General features: G+C 38.4%; 1 protein-coding gene across 1 annotated transcript in view; it reads left to right on the forward strand.

Annotated features, from left to right (window-relative positions):
* Positions 1-16,325, forward strand: part of megf10 (multiple EGF-like-domains 10) — a 79,954-nt gene that overhangs the window by 53,761 nt on the left and 9,868 nt on the right. Inside the window, exons 8-15 of the mRNA XM_042509621.1 lie at positions 1,597-1,733; positions 6,721-6,933; positions 8,348-8,522; positions 11,073-11,193; positions 12,390-12,553; positions 14,282-14,384; positions 14,636-14,782; positions 15,874-16,008. Coding sequence (XP_042365555.1) covers positions 1,597-1,733; positions 6,721-6,933; positions 8,348-8,522; positions 11,073-11,193; positions 12,390-12,553; positions 14,282-14,384; positions 14,636-14,782; positions 15,874-16,008 — 1,195 coding nt within the window. The remainder of the gene's footprint in view (positions 1-1,596; positions 1,734-6,720; positions 6,934-8,347; positions 8,523-11,072; positions 11,194-12,389; positions 12,554-14,281; positions 14,385-14,635; positions 14,783-15,873; positions 16,009-16,325) is intronic.

Genomic DNA, 16,325 nt, shown 5'->3' on the forward strand with positions numbered 1-16,325 from the left:
AATCTTTCAACACAACATGTAAGATTTATTTTCATGAATGGTTAACTCATATCCATAAATCAAGTTATTTTTTAAAACACATTTCACATACATTTTTTAAAAATAATTTTTGTCATTGTGACTTAAAATATATCCTCAATATGTGAAGTATCTCCCCAAAATAGTACAAAAAATAGTATGGGATAAAAAATCTAAATAGTCTGAGATGAATATTGTGTAAAAATAATAAATATGCATTTTTTTCTGGAAAAAGATACAGAAGTATCGCTGCAGAACCACCAGACAACAGAGCAGCTTCTTTCCCCAGGCTGTGAGACTCCTCAACTCCTTCTTGACGCCAAAAAGATGTAGCAAGATTTAGGATCAACTTAAATTTTCATTTAAACCACGTTTAAGAAAAATGACAAAAAATATTTTCCTGTTTAAACACTATTTCAACTACTCTTTTCTGGTGACACACAGTCCATTTCAGTGGTCGAATACTTTCAAAAACATTCTGAATTAAAGCTGTACATTTTTCATATGATATTTTGTCATATGTAAGCGATGTAACATCCCATGTTTACTTAGATAAATGTTTAAACACAAATTTTATGCTTTAACAATACGATTAATAGACTAAAATGGTCGGCCATGCTTGTTAAAAAGGGGGCGTGGCTCTATTGCACTCCTAATCATAAATTTAGACTTCCTAGTTGTGTTCATTGAAATGAAAGGAGAGATCTGACCAAATTAAATCACTATTTTGAGGTGCTCATGTGAAAGAAGCTCTGGATCCTAGTCAGGAAGAGGTTAAATTCATGGACCATTATACAGAGTAAAGGAGCCGCAGGATTAATGCTGCATTCATGTGATGTCGGAAGGTCGTAGTTTCTGAATTATAAAGTCATTCTTTCTGACTTGGTTGTGTTCATGTGCTTTGAGGTTGTAAAGTGGGAACAACATGGAAGCTACAAAGAAGACGGGCTGCATTTTAATACAAAGAGTGTTTAAACAAGAGGTTAATAGCTGTTTCCAGTTTATTTATATTTTCATATTTTTATTTATTTATTTTTATTTTATTTTTTCATGTACTTTTTTATTTTTATATATTCTATATATTCTATATTTTATATATTTTTATATTTAATCTACGTCACTCTACATGGACAGCAATGAACATATTACATACAACCATATTACACTTTACATGTGTTAAAAAAAATGATGTTTAATACATGAATTAATAAAAAAGTTTCTTAATATTGACCAAACATTGACTTTTGCTCGCCATGTTTATGCTTTCATGACATCAAGTCAGCAATGTTTTAAAGCAGTGTTATAAAATAACGTTATCAACGTTAGTATACATGCCTGGCATGCTTTATAGTTCACAGTTTGCTTGCTACTATATATATATATATATATATATATATGATCTTTCCAAGAAGCATGTGAAGGCAGCATAAGCAGCATAAGCATAAGCAATCTTTTTTCTTTCTAATCACACACATCAGCAGGCCTGGAGAACATAAAGACATGTATTCAAAGTCTGAGGTGTAAAAGCGTATCACATGACCAGCAGTTGAGATGCTGTGTGTCTGCTGCTGTGTGCAGGGTACAGTGTGCGGCCAGCCATGTCCAGAGGGGAGATTTGGACAAAACTGTTCGCAGGAATGTCAGTGTCACAACAACGGCTTCTGTGTGTTGTCCACTGGACAGTGTCTCTGCAGCGCTGGATACACAGGAGAACGGTAAGAGCAGCCTTACAGTAAACCCTACAGCACATAGCACTTTGTTGTGATAAAGTTCAAAGTTCACAGACTCTCTTGAAAGATTTCCTGCACATATAAATGTCCCAAAATATTTGTGTAGGTACTTTTTGTCATATACAGATTGTTAAATGTGTGGGCACAGATCGCCTCACATGTGTGGATTGATTCACATTTGTGTTTGGACTTTTGAGACTTTGTTCACAGTTTCTGAGCCACAAATGCATGTTGCATATAGGTGTTGGTGGAAAATGTGTACACCCAGCATTTTGTTTTCAGAAGCTACACAACAATTTGAATCTAAATTTGATTTTTTTAATTTATTGGCACAAGCTGTGATAAAAACATGCAGATAATAACAAAGATAGCACAAATTGGGCAGCAGGGGTTAAGAAACCCGAAGGGGCTTATGGTAAAAAATCTCTCCTCTAGAATTTACAATCTTTTCGAACAGAAATTCTTCCCTTTACATGACAATATAACAAACAGATAAGAAGTTCTAATAATCATAACATGGAATATTCTCGTGTCATGAGGCTTTAAAGGGACAGTATCAAAAATACATATTTTTCCTCTCACTTGCGATGCTATTTATCAGTCTAGATAGTTTTGGTGTGAGTTGCAGAGTGTTGGAGATATCGGCCGTAGAGATTTCTGCCTTCTCTCCAATATAATGGAACTAGATGGCACCTGGATTGTGATGTTAAAAGCACCGAAAAAAAAAACATTTGAAAAACTCAACAGCAATGTCTTTCTGGAAATCATGAGCCGGTTACTCAAAATAATCCACAGAGCTTGCTGTGAGCAGTTTCATAGAAGAAACATTTTCTTTGCTACAGACCACACCTGCCAACCACATCACTGCGCAGAAGGAAGCACGCATCTGGACGTGAGATGTAAAAAATAATGGTGTCCTCCACGGCTGAGTTGTAACATTCGTTAGCTCAGTGTTGTTAGATGGGCTAGCAGTAGATGCACGCTTCCTTTTGATATACTGTAGGTGGACAAAAACAGCTCTGACGTAGTTCCAAAATAGTTCCATTACATTAGCGAGAACTGCAACACTCTGCAACTCACACCAAAACTAGGAAAAAAATGCATTTTTGATTTGGGGGGGAACTGCCCCTTTAAAGTTAGATACACTGGCTGTGATGCATCATTGACACATCAATCATGTATTTATTTGTGAAATTGTTTTAAATTATTTCAGAATGAACAGTTTGTGAACACTATAAAGGACTCACAAATCATCACACAAATCTGTTATTTGTCAGTCATGAAAAATGCATTTGACCTCAATATTGAGTCTCACTTCTCTACAGACACGTGTTGCTGTGGAAAATATAGGACCATGTTTTCATGGTGCAGGCACAACAATTAATGAATGGTGGTGGGTCTTGTGCACACATACTGTGCAGGCATCTCCAAGTGCACTTAATATTTTGCTGCACAAATTGCCTTACTTATACTTATTCCTGACACAAATGATCCAATCAAGGTGAAGTATTACAACAATACAAATAATTTCTTAAATGTAACAAAGGGAGAGAGCTCTCAGAAGGATTTATATCTGAATGGTGCTGAGTGACACAATGTAATGTAATTTTAAATATGAACACACAGTACCACAAACCTGCAGCCAGAGGCAGAGGGTGGGAGCTTTAAAGAGTTAATTAGAACAATAATGATAGAAATAAATAACAATGTGCTATTTTTTTCTCTTACTGCATCAACCTGACACTATTTCGTTCATAATTCTACTGTTTCTCACAACATTTTCATTATAGCTCCTTCCAAAAATAAAACATGAAATACCACTTAAGCTTTAAATATTGTTGGAATGCAAGCAGTGACACACAGGATTAATGTGTCCCTGTAATTTGATGTCCCCTGCATAGTTATGCACCAGCCAATTAAAAAAAACACAAAGCCACAGCAGCAAACACTGACTGTCTGAAAAAGGCTTTAAAGTAAACAGTGTCCTCAAGTTTGTTCCATTCTCATGAACGTGATTTCAAGAACACCTTGAGGGAATTTCTTCAGTTTATACACAGACATGCACTTGGTCTTAACTATGACCTAATTAGTTTTTGATGGTCAAAGGTCAAAACCATGACCATGTATCCATCTGATTCTTGTGAAGGCAATATCTCAAGAACACCCTGAGGGATTTTTCTCAAATTTCTGGAATTGGGCCAAAAGTGCAACCTGGTTCTCTTATTGCCTGATGAGATATTATCCAAAAGCAAACACTTAGGCGGGGATCCGAACAATAAACAGTGTTTTAATAATTAGGTAATGGAATGTACAATGGGAGAGGAGTATGGGGAATGGGAGCCAGGGAACGTGAGAGCATGCGAAGCTGGTGTGGCTGAAGGAGCTGATGGAGGCAATGAGGCGAGGAAGCGAGGAGGAGCATGAGCATGGAGCAAGGAGAGTCCGAGGGGAGGCAGGTGGCAAGGGGAAGCGCAAGGCTGGTGAAACAGGGAGAGGGGAATTGTCCAAAGTGGGGAGGGCAGTGTCCAACGGCGAGGCACTGGAGCTAGAGGGAAGGTTGACACTGGAGGAAACAAAGAAGCATGCCTGAGTGCAAACATCCAGAATTCACAAAAAACACGAAGCACTAGAAATAACTCTCAATAAGAAACGGCCGATCTACCACTGGTGAGGTGGGAAGACAATCTGGCACCAGAGCAGAGTGATCCAGGAGTATTTATGCAGCAGGGGAAGTGATTGGAGATGCGGCGTAGGTGAGGAAGTGTACAGGGAGCTCCAGCACCTGGAAGCCACGCCCAGCCCCTGCAGCAAAAGAGGACACCCAGAGACACCAGCAGAAATACACAAAAACCAGTCCCAAAAAACACCACAAAACACAAGGCACCACAATCCAGCCCATATTAACTGTTCTTGTCTTTCGCGGCTTGCTCTGTTTTGTCTCAATCCCTCTTTGACATTGTCAACAAAAACTGAACTTTACAGGCTTCATAAAAGACTTGTTGGCAGAGCAGTTGTGTTGGATTTAGTTTCGGGCTGAGAGCCAGGATAATGAGAAAATCTCACAGATCTTCTGCAACTTACAGAAGACATGACCTTGTTGTCCTCACTGAACTGGATGATGACATGCTCAAAAGCAAAACCAACAAACAAAATCCAAATCAAACCAGCTGTGTCTGCTTAACTCTTCCACATCCTCCAGAGAGAAAACACCAGCAGGAAGCCCAGTCAGAGTTTTCATAGACAAATGTCGGCAGAGCGCCGTGCACGGCTTCAGGGCCCATATAATTAGCAATATCAGAGAGCACACACCATATACTTATGCCGACCAGTGACGAGACAGGAATAGCCCATCCAAGAGCCCTTTCATGAGTAAATGAGCATTTAAGGGAAGCCAAACGTCACAGTATAGCGCAGCTCAGAACTGGGCGAGTCATGCCACACCCAAACCCACTGGAACCGAGGGGGAGGGGGGCAATGATATCTGTCCCCTGGAGGAAGGGAACACCACTGCTGTGCTCTGCAAAAATGTAGATGATAAAACATGTTATACAATCAGACAGAAAAAAATAACTTTCAAGATGATGTTCTGTCAATCTTTATGTACTAAAAACAAAGTTTAGTTCATATTTTTCTTTCTCTTCCTCCTGCCTGCTGTGGCCGATGGGAGAGAAGCAGGGCATTTCATTTTCCACCCCAGCTTGATTTGGTGGTTGAGCTGATAGATGTTTGTACTGTAACCATGTAGGAGGTAATGAGGGCCCACTGCAGTCATTTCCAAACAGTTTGTTGTGATTTGTTTTGCTTAGCTGTAGCCACATTAGCTGAAGCGATGACTGTGATTGAGAGTGAGCTGTGGAACCACCGCAGAGGCTCCTCACTGCAGGCAGCTGGGTGCAACTGCTTTAACACATGACACTTTAGCTACATTCATAGGTGGACAAAGGACGGCACTGTATTTTTATTCATATGTACATTACATAGTTTGTTATTTATTTATTTATTTATTTTATTTTGTTATGTCAGAGGTTGATTACTAATGTCTGATGAGCCAAACAGGCAAACCTTAACCCTTTAAAACCTAGAGTGACATCATTTTTCTTGAGCTTTATTTAGACCTTTGAACCTTGTACAAATTAATTCTATTTGTTTCAAAAACACAGGGAAAAGGCACATAGCACCTTGGTTATGTTCCACAAATAGCACAATATTAGTGAATTTATATATATGTGTACATATGGTAGACGGTAAATAGACTGTACTTGTATAGTGATTTTCTAGCCTTTTTTGACAACTTAAAGCGCTTTCACACTATATGTCACATTCACAGATTCACACACACATTCACACACTGGTGGCCGAGGCTATCGTACAAGGTGCCACCTGCTACTCAGTAATCATTCACACACACACTCACACTCCAATGACGAGGCATCTGGAGCAATTTGGGGTTCAGTGTCTTGCTCAAGGATACTTCAACATGTTGACTTACTTAGACTTAGACTTAGACTTAGACACGTTTATTCATCCCACTTGTGGGAAATTAACTTGTCACAGCAGCCGTGTGTACAGAAAAAAATATATAAAAATATCAATGTATACCTCTGAGTTACACACAAACACAAACACACACACACACACACACGCACGCATGCACGCACGCACGTACGCACGCACACACACACACACAAACACACACACACACACGCGCACACACACACACACACACACACACACATTGCATTAATAGTATGAGGTTTTTAGGCACTATTTAAAGAGTTATCATGGAGATATAATTTCTTTATGCTGTTTGCAGTTCCCCCAAAGTATATTTGTTCCATATGAATATAGCATGTTCCATAACATAATCTAGAAGAGACAATGATGACATAGATAGTATTTAACTTTCCTGTGAAGACTGTCATTGATCATCTCCACTGACCCTGCATTTCCCTGTGTCTCTTGTTGTGGACAGGTGTCAGGATGAGTGTCCAGTTGGAACTTATGGTGCTGGCTGTGCAAAGACGTGTCGCTGTAAGAACAACAGCAAGTGCTACCACACCAACGGGATGTGTCTGTGTGAGCCAGGATACACAGGGGAGACATGTGACGTCAGACTGTGTCCTGAAGGACACTATGGCCTCCACTGTGACAGGAAGTGTCCATGCTATGCCCAGAACACACGCAGGTATGCAGGCAATGAATTCAATCACATCAATGTAGTGTTCTTTCATTTAAACATGTAGAGAAAAACAACAATATTTTGCCATTGAGTTGCTTCAAATATTCAATAATAATAATCTTAGTGTTCAAATCTACATATCTTTTAAATTCAGTCATTAACAGGTGTGAGTAAGAAGTGTTCCTGTGTTGTGTGTGTGTGTTTGTCAGTGTGATGGTTGACCCTGTAGACAGCTGACTCAGTGTCAGTGTCTAACGACTGGCACAGCTGGCGGCTGCATGTGTCTGCACACAACAGCTGTCCTGCTACTCCTCAATGGCACTGCTGTGTCAGGTGGGCAGCTGTCACTCAAACACAGTCACTAACAGATACAGGCAGGTCCCTCACCGCGCTGCTGCAGATTATCCTCACCCTGCTGCAGTGAAATGAAAAACATCATGGAGACTCTGAGTGTGTCGGTATCAGTCAGCTCCCGTACCTCTGCTCCAGATTTTTAAGAATCAATAGAGAATCAGAATCAGTGACCTCTTTTAAATCACTTCATAAAACCTATTTTTCTGGACTTGCTTTTCTGTGATGTTGTCTGCATTAATTCATCCATTTTTCTTTGCCTTTTGATTTAATTGAATTCCTTATTCTGTCTCATTTAATTATATTATTAGTACTATTAGTATTATTGATGTTTACTGCTTTTATTTTATGCGTGGATTGCATGTGGTGTTCTTCTATGTTGTGTCATTTTAAAGTTACACTGCCAACTACTGGCCTGGCTACACTGTATATACTACAGTGTTTTGTTTTTTTTTTTCACGAGTCTGTGTACACAAGGATAGTTCTCACAAAGTTATCATATGAACACAAATTTTCAAAGGAAAGATTTTTCCACTTTTAGTAGGGGCGTTCTCGTCTAAACGTGGCCAAAGTATAGTGGTTCTCAAGAGAGACCTGTTCCAATGCGGCCTACATGTGAAAAACACAGTGAAATATCCCTTTCTTAATCTGAAACTGTTTTAAATCAATTTAGCATCTCTGTGGTAATCTAGTCCATTGTGACCTGTCTAATTAGGGTGGTCTTTGATCTGGACCTGGTTCAATTTGATGAAAAACACTGTGAAATGTCCTTTTTTTTCTTTTTCACAAATAAAATAAAGGTTTCACAGTTTCAAAGCTGCGAGTCAGAGTCAACATCAGTGCTGTCTCAGAACAGGGAAAAACTAATTGACTTTAGATGTGGTTGGATGACAACTCACAAAAACACTTTCGTTTTATGTGCACACTTGTCCCTTTAGGCCTTGACCCTGGCAGGCCAAAGTTAGGATTCCTAAACCTGAGAAGCAGTTATAGTGCTACAGTATGAACCAAAACTAAACACCAATTAAATCCAATCTAAAACTGTGGTTTGTTCCTCTCTTGTCACCAGCTGTCACCCAATGTCAGGAGAGTGTACGTGTCAGCCTGGCTGGTCAGGCCTGTACTGCAACGAGACATGCACCCCAGGGTTTTATGGCGAGTTCTGCCAGCAGGTGTGCCAGTGCCAGAACGGTGCCGACTGCCACAGTGTGAGCGGAGAGTGTATCTGTGCTCCAGGCTTCACGGTAAACACCAATCATCATGTCAGAATGTCACTGAATGTTTATGGTCAGAAATCATGTTCATTCATTAGGTGTATGCAGTATATATGCACTATGTGGTTGCAGCTCAAAGCCCTTGAGGCAAATTTATGATTTGTGATATCGGGCTATACTGCTCATAAAGATGGACAATGAGTCTCCACTTACCCCACTTTGCTTAAGTGAAGCTAAAATATCTTGGATATGTCTGTTGCCATATTGTGCTGATGACATCATTGGAAGCCAGTGTGCAGTAGCGATATCAACATTTGGGGCATTCCTGCCAAAATACCCATGCAACCAATCATGAGCAACACCATTGAACGCAAGCGCATGGATTGGCACACACAGCTGTCAGTCATGGCAGAAAATTTCCTTTTTGTAGAATTAAATGGTTCATTAAAACCAAACTTATTATACAAACAATCACTTCAACAAACATCAGGGTTATGAGAACTACCTTCAGTGACAGAAATCATCTTTGGGAAAAATTTATCTGATGTGTCCTTTGAGTGTTTAGTTTGGCCTATGTCCATTCACTAACATGAAGGAGCAGGCTTTATGACCTGTACTGCAGACAGACACCAGGGGCGTTGTCCATCTTTACATACAGTCTGCGGGCTATGTAAATAAAACTGACACGGCTAACTGGCTGAATCACAGGCAGCAAACCCAGGCCAGACATGAATACATTAGAAACTGAAACTTATCACAGTGAAACTAGTGTAAATTCCAGTTCTGCAGTGTAAAGCTCCATGTGTGTGTAACAACCAAGTGTGTAACATTTAGGAGGTTTAGGTAGCATCTAGCGGTGCAGATTGCAACCAGCTAAAACTTGTCCTTGCTAGAATTCCTTTTGCATTCATTGCTCTGAAGGTTTTTATCTGGGACCACAGAGGTCTTTTTCTCTCCAATACACACAAAGCAGGTGATTAAATCGAAGAAACAAAGAATAAAGCACTTTCACTTTACAAACAATGTAACTCCAGCGCTGCTCATTGCAGTTATGCTTCTTACTATGGGGGCCAACGCGAAAGCACAGATGTCCCCATCTGTCACCAGTGTTTGGTTTGTCCTTTCTGGGCTACCATAGAAACATGGCAGTGCAACATGGCAGCCTCCATAAATGAGGACCTGCTCTCTATTTAGATATTAACAGCTCATTCTAAGATAAGGAAAACACAATAATTTTTTTTCTCAGGTGATTATACACTCTAGAAAACATATTTATTATATTACATTACATTTCTGCCAATATGGCCCCTGAATCCTCCACACTGAAGCTTTAAAGGTGCCATCAGTCAGAATATGGCTCTTTATTAACATCTAGTGGCCACAGACAGAACGAGAGCAGTCAGCAAACACTTCTGTCCTTCAGTCCATATTTTTTCTTTTCTTTTCAGTTTTCTCACATAAGAAAAAGAAATGTATGATTTGTGTCACACACCAATGTGTGATCACTGCAGGTGCGCCAACAAGACACTATTGATATAACCTGCATGAAGAAAAAGCAAGAGAACTTAACATATTAAAAATATTTTTTTATGCTGATGGGAAACCCAGGGTCTGTTTTTTTACCTTGGGCTGTAGCGTAGTGTATCTTCTTGTATTTATAACTTTAAGCAAAGTTAGGCTAGCTGTTTCCCCCTGCTTCCAGTCTTTATGCTAAGCTAGGCTAACCACATCCACACTCCTGCTCTGTGCTTCTTCAAGACTGCAATAATTTGAAAGAAGAAACTTCTTGTGCTAATATTAGTTCAATCAGAGCGTGGCTTATTTGGAACACACTCGTATCCAGAGCTTAACATCAGCTTATTTTCATAGCATACACAATCATAACCATTTCAAAACCCTTTCCAAGTACAATGTTCTGAAGTCAGGCCCAGGAGACAAGTCCTTATTGTTCTCTCATGCAGTGTTTGCATCTGCTGCAAAAGCACTTCTCACAGTTCTCACAAATAATACAAGTGTTTGCCATGGAATCATCTGTGAGGGAACAAGCAACTTTTTCAAAGCAGAAACCTTGAATCGAGACAAAGGACAGATTTCTCATTCTGGCTGCTTGATACAGCTTTAAGTTTCTACCAGCAAAATGAACTTTGACAGCTGGTTAATGTGAGCAAACACAGAGACCCTCACCATCCATCTCTGCTGCTGTTTGGGACTAAACACGTGTGATGTTCACCATAGAACTGGTTGTTACTAAATCAGTCACAATCCTATGACCTATGACCTATCCTATGAAGTACACAAGCAAAGGGAAATGCTGGAAGCACTGCTGTGATGCACTTTTTGGGCTGAGATTAGTCAAATACAGCACATAAACTGATTGTGTGTCTTCAGAGCTGGAGTTTTCAAGTTGCTCATTATGTTTTTCCCTGTTTTTGAAAGAAATTGAACCCTTTTTCTGAGGTTTCAGATGTTAAAAAAAACTTTAGTCTGAATGCAGCACATGAAAACTGATGTCAATCCAGGTGTTAAAGGGTGTCCTCACTGTCATTTCTAACTATTCCTCTTCTGTACTGACTTTGTCAGGGGCCCAACTGTTCAGTCCCCTGTCCAGCAGGGACACACGGAGTGGACTGCTCCTCCACCTGCAACTGTAAGAACAAAGCTCAGTGTTCACCTGTGGACGGATCCTGCTCCTGCAAACCAGGTGAGCTGAGGAGGAGGAGGAAAAAAATGGGAGACATTATAGTACACTTGTCTACAACTGTTTTTAGTTATTTTCCAGTGGACCCAAAGAAATAAAATGTGAATTGCTGAAAACTCAACTGAAGATATTAGTCATAACAATGTACTTATGAGATTAATTAATTTTTTGTAAAAATTGGGAAAGTAGAAAACTGAAGTCATTCAAACATACAGATTGCATTATAATTCAAGAGTAAATAAAGAATTTTCATATTAATAAAAGTAGATCAAAATGTATTTTCATATCTGATTGTATCATTAATGTGAAAAGATTTATTCTGCCCCTGTTCACAATAACATTTGCTTATTGCATGTTATTTTTTAAAATATAATTTCAGCAATTTCAAAATGTTATATTTCTAAAGTGTGTTTTTATTCCACAACTCATGAAGGAATGACTGCATGATAAAACACAATTTCTTTTACCTAAAGAATCTAGGAAAATGATTGCCTTGAAAAATGTAAGTAAATATAACTATTAATCTTGATATATGTGTGCTTTATGTCTAATTGTTAGGTCTACTTAAAATTAAGTTATATTTACCAAGTTTTGAGAAGTTGTTGCAACTTAAACATGACAAGTTTAATAAGTTAAGATTAAATCAGTCTTTTTAAGTTTGAGCTACTTAAACCAGGTTTACTGTGCTGTATATCTGCACTCTGCTGGTTGTCTATAGTCATATCTGTATTTTCATATCTGTATTTTCTTGAACATGATAACAAAACAGAACTCGCAGATCTCCTAACATTATCATTGGCCAAATCCTCTTTGTCATGAACAAGTTAAGTCAGACTAACTTGGTTTACTGAAGTTGCCAACACCTAGAAAGAACAAGATAATTTCACTTGTTTTTAAGTTGCAACAACTTCATAAAATTAAATAAATACATACATTATAGGTTAACATAAACTAAGTTTATTTACTTGCTTTTTTCAAGGTAGTCAGTTTCCATGATTATTTTAAGTAAGATCAACTTTTTTTACAGTGACTGATTTTACAGTGAGAAAAAACAAATTTTTGGGAGCAATCTACCTTTTACATCATCACTTCTGTCCTGACGGTTTTCTCTTCCATAAATATTTCAGGGAAACTGCCAACTTCTTCTTGCCAAGAATGCATGTGTGTGTGTTTGACTCTCACTGACCTTGTGTAATCAGGCTGGCACGGGGTGGACTGCTCCATTAACTGTCCCAGTGGGACGTGGGGTCTGGGCTGTAACCTCACCTGTATGTGTGGGAACGGAGGAGCGTGTAACGCCCTGGATGGCCGCTGTACCTGCGCTCCGGGCTGGAGAGGAGACAGGTGTGAACTCCCCTGCCAGGTGAGAGGGCATGAATGCTTCCAGATGTTTGCATGGAAAAAAACACAAATTATCTTTGGGGTTTTTTTTATTGTTCTTTTTAGTTGTTTTGTTGTATTTTACAAAGTACATGTTTTTTTTTTTTTATGTGTCCAATATTAATTATTTGTGTTGGCAAGTCAGTGCCCGGTCTCCTAGAAATACATGAAATAGACAAAAACTCTTACACAACAATGTGCTGGCAACATGAAAATACTTCTGTGAGTGTGAAACCAAAACTCATGACTAAAGAGACTTTATACAATACTTTACACAAACTAGCCTATTTTATGTAGATACCTTGCATGACTACATAAATTACTGTTGCTCTGATGCCAGCATAGAGAAATACAGCAAGTAGAAATAAGTACAAGCACTAGTATATAAAAATATAAATCTAATAATAGAAATACAGTAAAATGAAACAATTAGTACAAAATGTAAATATACTGAGTATGTAAGTGTGTGAAAGTATAAATATAAAGAAATACAGTAATAGACAGTTAACACAGGTATGTGAATATTTAAATTAGAATAATGTGCTGAGTGTGTAAAATGTAAAACTGTGCCTTATGCAACAATGCAATGTATAAAACTAGTATGTCAGTGAAAATATAAAAACATAAATATTTGTGCAATGCTCAAACGAACAACAGATACACATAAGTAAGATTATTGATAAGAATATATACAGTATTTGTCAAATGTTTAATATAGCCTATATTCAAGAGCATTCAAGAGATATATTGCACTTTAGAATAACTACACAGAGGAATGCTGTGGTTGTAATATTGCACCAAATATTGCAGTTAAGTCAGGGATATAAAGAATTATTGCACCTTAAAAACCCTATTGCACATTTGAAGTATCATAGATAAATAATGGAATTTTAATTGCAGATGTGTGTATTAAGTCCAACTGCCGGTATGTTGAGTGTCAGACACTCTGAGGGAGGAGTTGTAAAGTTTGATGGCCACAGGCAGGAATTACTTCCTATGGCGCTCTGTGGTGCATCTCGGGGGAATCAGTCTCACTGAATGTGCTCCTGAGACTGACCACCATGGAGTGGGTGGGACAGATTGTCCAAGATGAAACATATCTTTTATAGCATCCTCCTCTCTGACACTGCCACCTGTGTTAACAACATGTTGGAAACTGCAGCTATTATAGAGTTTGCATTGGCATTCTATTTGTGTTGCCCATGTGTAATATTAACACATTTCATGGCTGACCACCATATGCTAAGAGGTCATGTCCATTTCACATATTTTTGTGAGACTGTGTTGAAAAATCACAAGGTTTTGACATTGCAGCCTTTATCAGAGCTGCAATGTCAGAGATTTTATTTTGTATTTGCAATTATAAACCAAAAATTTCTCTTAATTTGTTTATAAACATGGATAAAACTACTCAAAAATGATAACAATTCACATAATATTATTTTCTTGCAGCCTGTAGAAATCCTAGCTACATCCAACATTTTTTAATTATCACTTTATTAGGATGAGAGTTGACTTCATAGTTATTCTAAGCTACAGTTACAGGTATTTTTGATGTTATATTGTGAAAACTGCCCTCATAGAACATGTGCATTTGTGGGAGATAAAGAAGCATTTAAAAGCATAAAAACTGCTTTATATTTTACTGTGATGTGAATAAAGCTGTTCATGAAGTTCCTCTCAGTTGTTGGTTATTGTTGGTCCCCCTCAGGATGGCACCTACGGTCTGGACTGTAAAGAGCGCTGTGACTGCAGTCATGCTGATGGATGTCACCACTCTACAGGACACTGCCGCTGCCTGGCTGGATGGACCGGTAACTGCTCATAACAATGTTCCCATGACTGATTAGTCTGTGCATACTCTGACTAAACATCTCAACATGACAGTGTACCACAGATATCATGGCTTCCTTTTTGATTCATAGTCTACACAGTTGATTACAGGGTAATAATGTGTGTGTGTGTGTGTGTGTGTGTGTGTGTGTGTGTGCGTGCGTGCGTGCGTGCGTGCGTGCGTGCGTGCGTGCGTGCGTGCGTGCGTGCGTGCGTGTGTGTGTGTGTGTAGGTATCCACTGTGACAGTGTGTGTGCAGAGGGCCGCTGGGGCCCAAACTGCTCCCTTCCCTGTAACTGTAAGAACGGAGCATCATGTTCTCCAGATGAAGGAACGTGTGAGTGTGCTCCAGGTTACAGAGGAACCACCTGTCAGAGGAGTAAGTCTTACCGCAGACGACTCATGGCCTCATGGATAATGAGTTTATTTCAAATTCTGTCATAGTGTTGTCCAGCATTTCTTTTTTTTGTAATTAGTTTATTAAAAAGACGTATTTATAAGTGAAATAAACATAAACATACAAATCAATAAGATACAAAAAATGTTTAAGACAATAATATGTATGTATGTATGTATAGATAGATAGTTCATACAGGATAACTGAATGTTAAGTGCTCATCCATATTGGATATTATTATGAGTTATCCATATTGGATATTATTATGAGTTAGCAGGTGAGACATACAGAGAAGAACAAAGAAAAAAAGTTATTTTTATATATTTAATGCATCTCTCCCACCTTTCTTCAAATATATGTATTTGGTTTCTAATTCTCATAGTAATCTTCTCCATTTCATATATTTAATTCGTAAGATCTTTCCATTTATGATTATTTAAGTTGTCATTTTATGACCAATTTCTTGTTATTTGTTTAATTATTGCTACCCTTATCATTAAAACATATAAGAGTCTATTTCTTCCACTGTTTACCCTTGAAGTAATCACAGTGGGTGTTTGCTAATGAAGGTGCCAAAGATTTTAGTGATTTCTTTTGTATATTTTTTTCCACAGACCATTTATAACATTACATGACCAGAATATGAAGAAAATAAGCACTTTTCTACAAAAAAGCTTTGGGGGTTATTTAAAAACTTACTTTGTAGCTCAATAATCCCTTTTATCATGGTAAATACTGTATATTTATTCATGAGAGTGTCATGTCAGTTATTTATGCTGTTATGGTTATTGAAAAATCACACTCAATTATTTATGCTCTTTAAAATGGCATAAATCCACATAAAGAAAAATCAGTTGTAATTTGCAGTGTGGATAGTCATCTTTCATCTGTGGCTTTATTATAGATAATAAAGCCACAGGTAATAGGAAGCTGCCATCTTTTCTAAACTCTCTGTTACTCCCAGAAAACAACCCAGTAGTGGATTGCATAATCAGCTGTTATCTCAGAAAACAAGGTTTGAATTACAGGATAAATGAACTCATCTTTGTTTGTTTTCTTCATTTTGCCTGCAGTCTGCTCTCCAGGTTATTTTGGTCACCGCTGCAGTCAGACGTGTCCACAGTGTGTCCACAGTAACGGACCGTGTCACCACGTCACAGGACAGTGTGACTGTCTGCCCGGCTTCAAGGGGGCACTGTGCAATGAGGGTGAGTCTCCCTGCACCTCCCTGGTGCTACTGTGTTGAACAGGCTTGCTGTTCTTAAAAAACTCCATAAAAACATAAAAGCAAGCATCTCAATGTGTGAGGAGAGCTGCCAACATAAATATGTCCCTTTGACAGGACACGTCTTTGTCATCATGTACCATACACATGTTGTGTTACCCTGCAGGACATTAAACACTCAGTACGTTTACAGGATTTTAAAAAAAAAGGCAAATTATTGTTAGTGCAACTAAAACTGGACTTTAAGATACATGTAAACATGTTAGTCCAACTAAAATTGGACTAAATCAAATTTCTCGA

This window comes from Plectropomus leopardus, chromosome 20 (assembly GCF_008729295.1).
Source record: "Plectropomus leopardus isolate mb chromosome 20, YSFRI_Pleo_2.0, whole genome shotgun sequence".
Classification (NCBI taxonomy): domain Eukaryota; kingdom Metazoa; phylum Chordata; class Actinopteri; order Perciformes; family Serranidae; genus Plectropomus; species Plectropomus leopardus.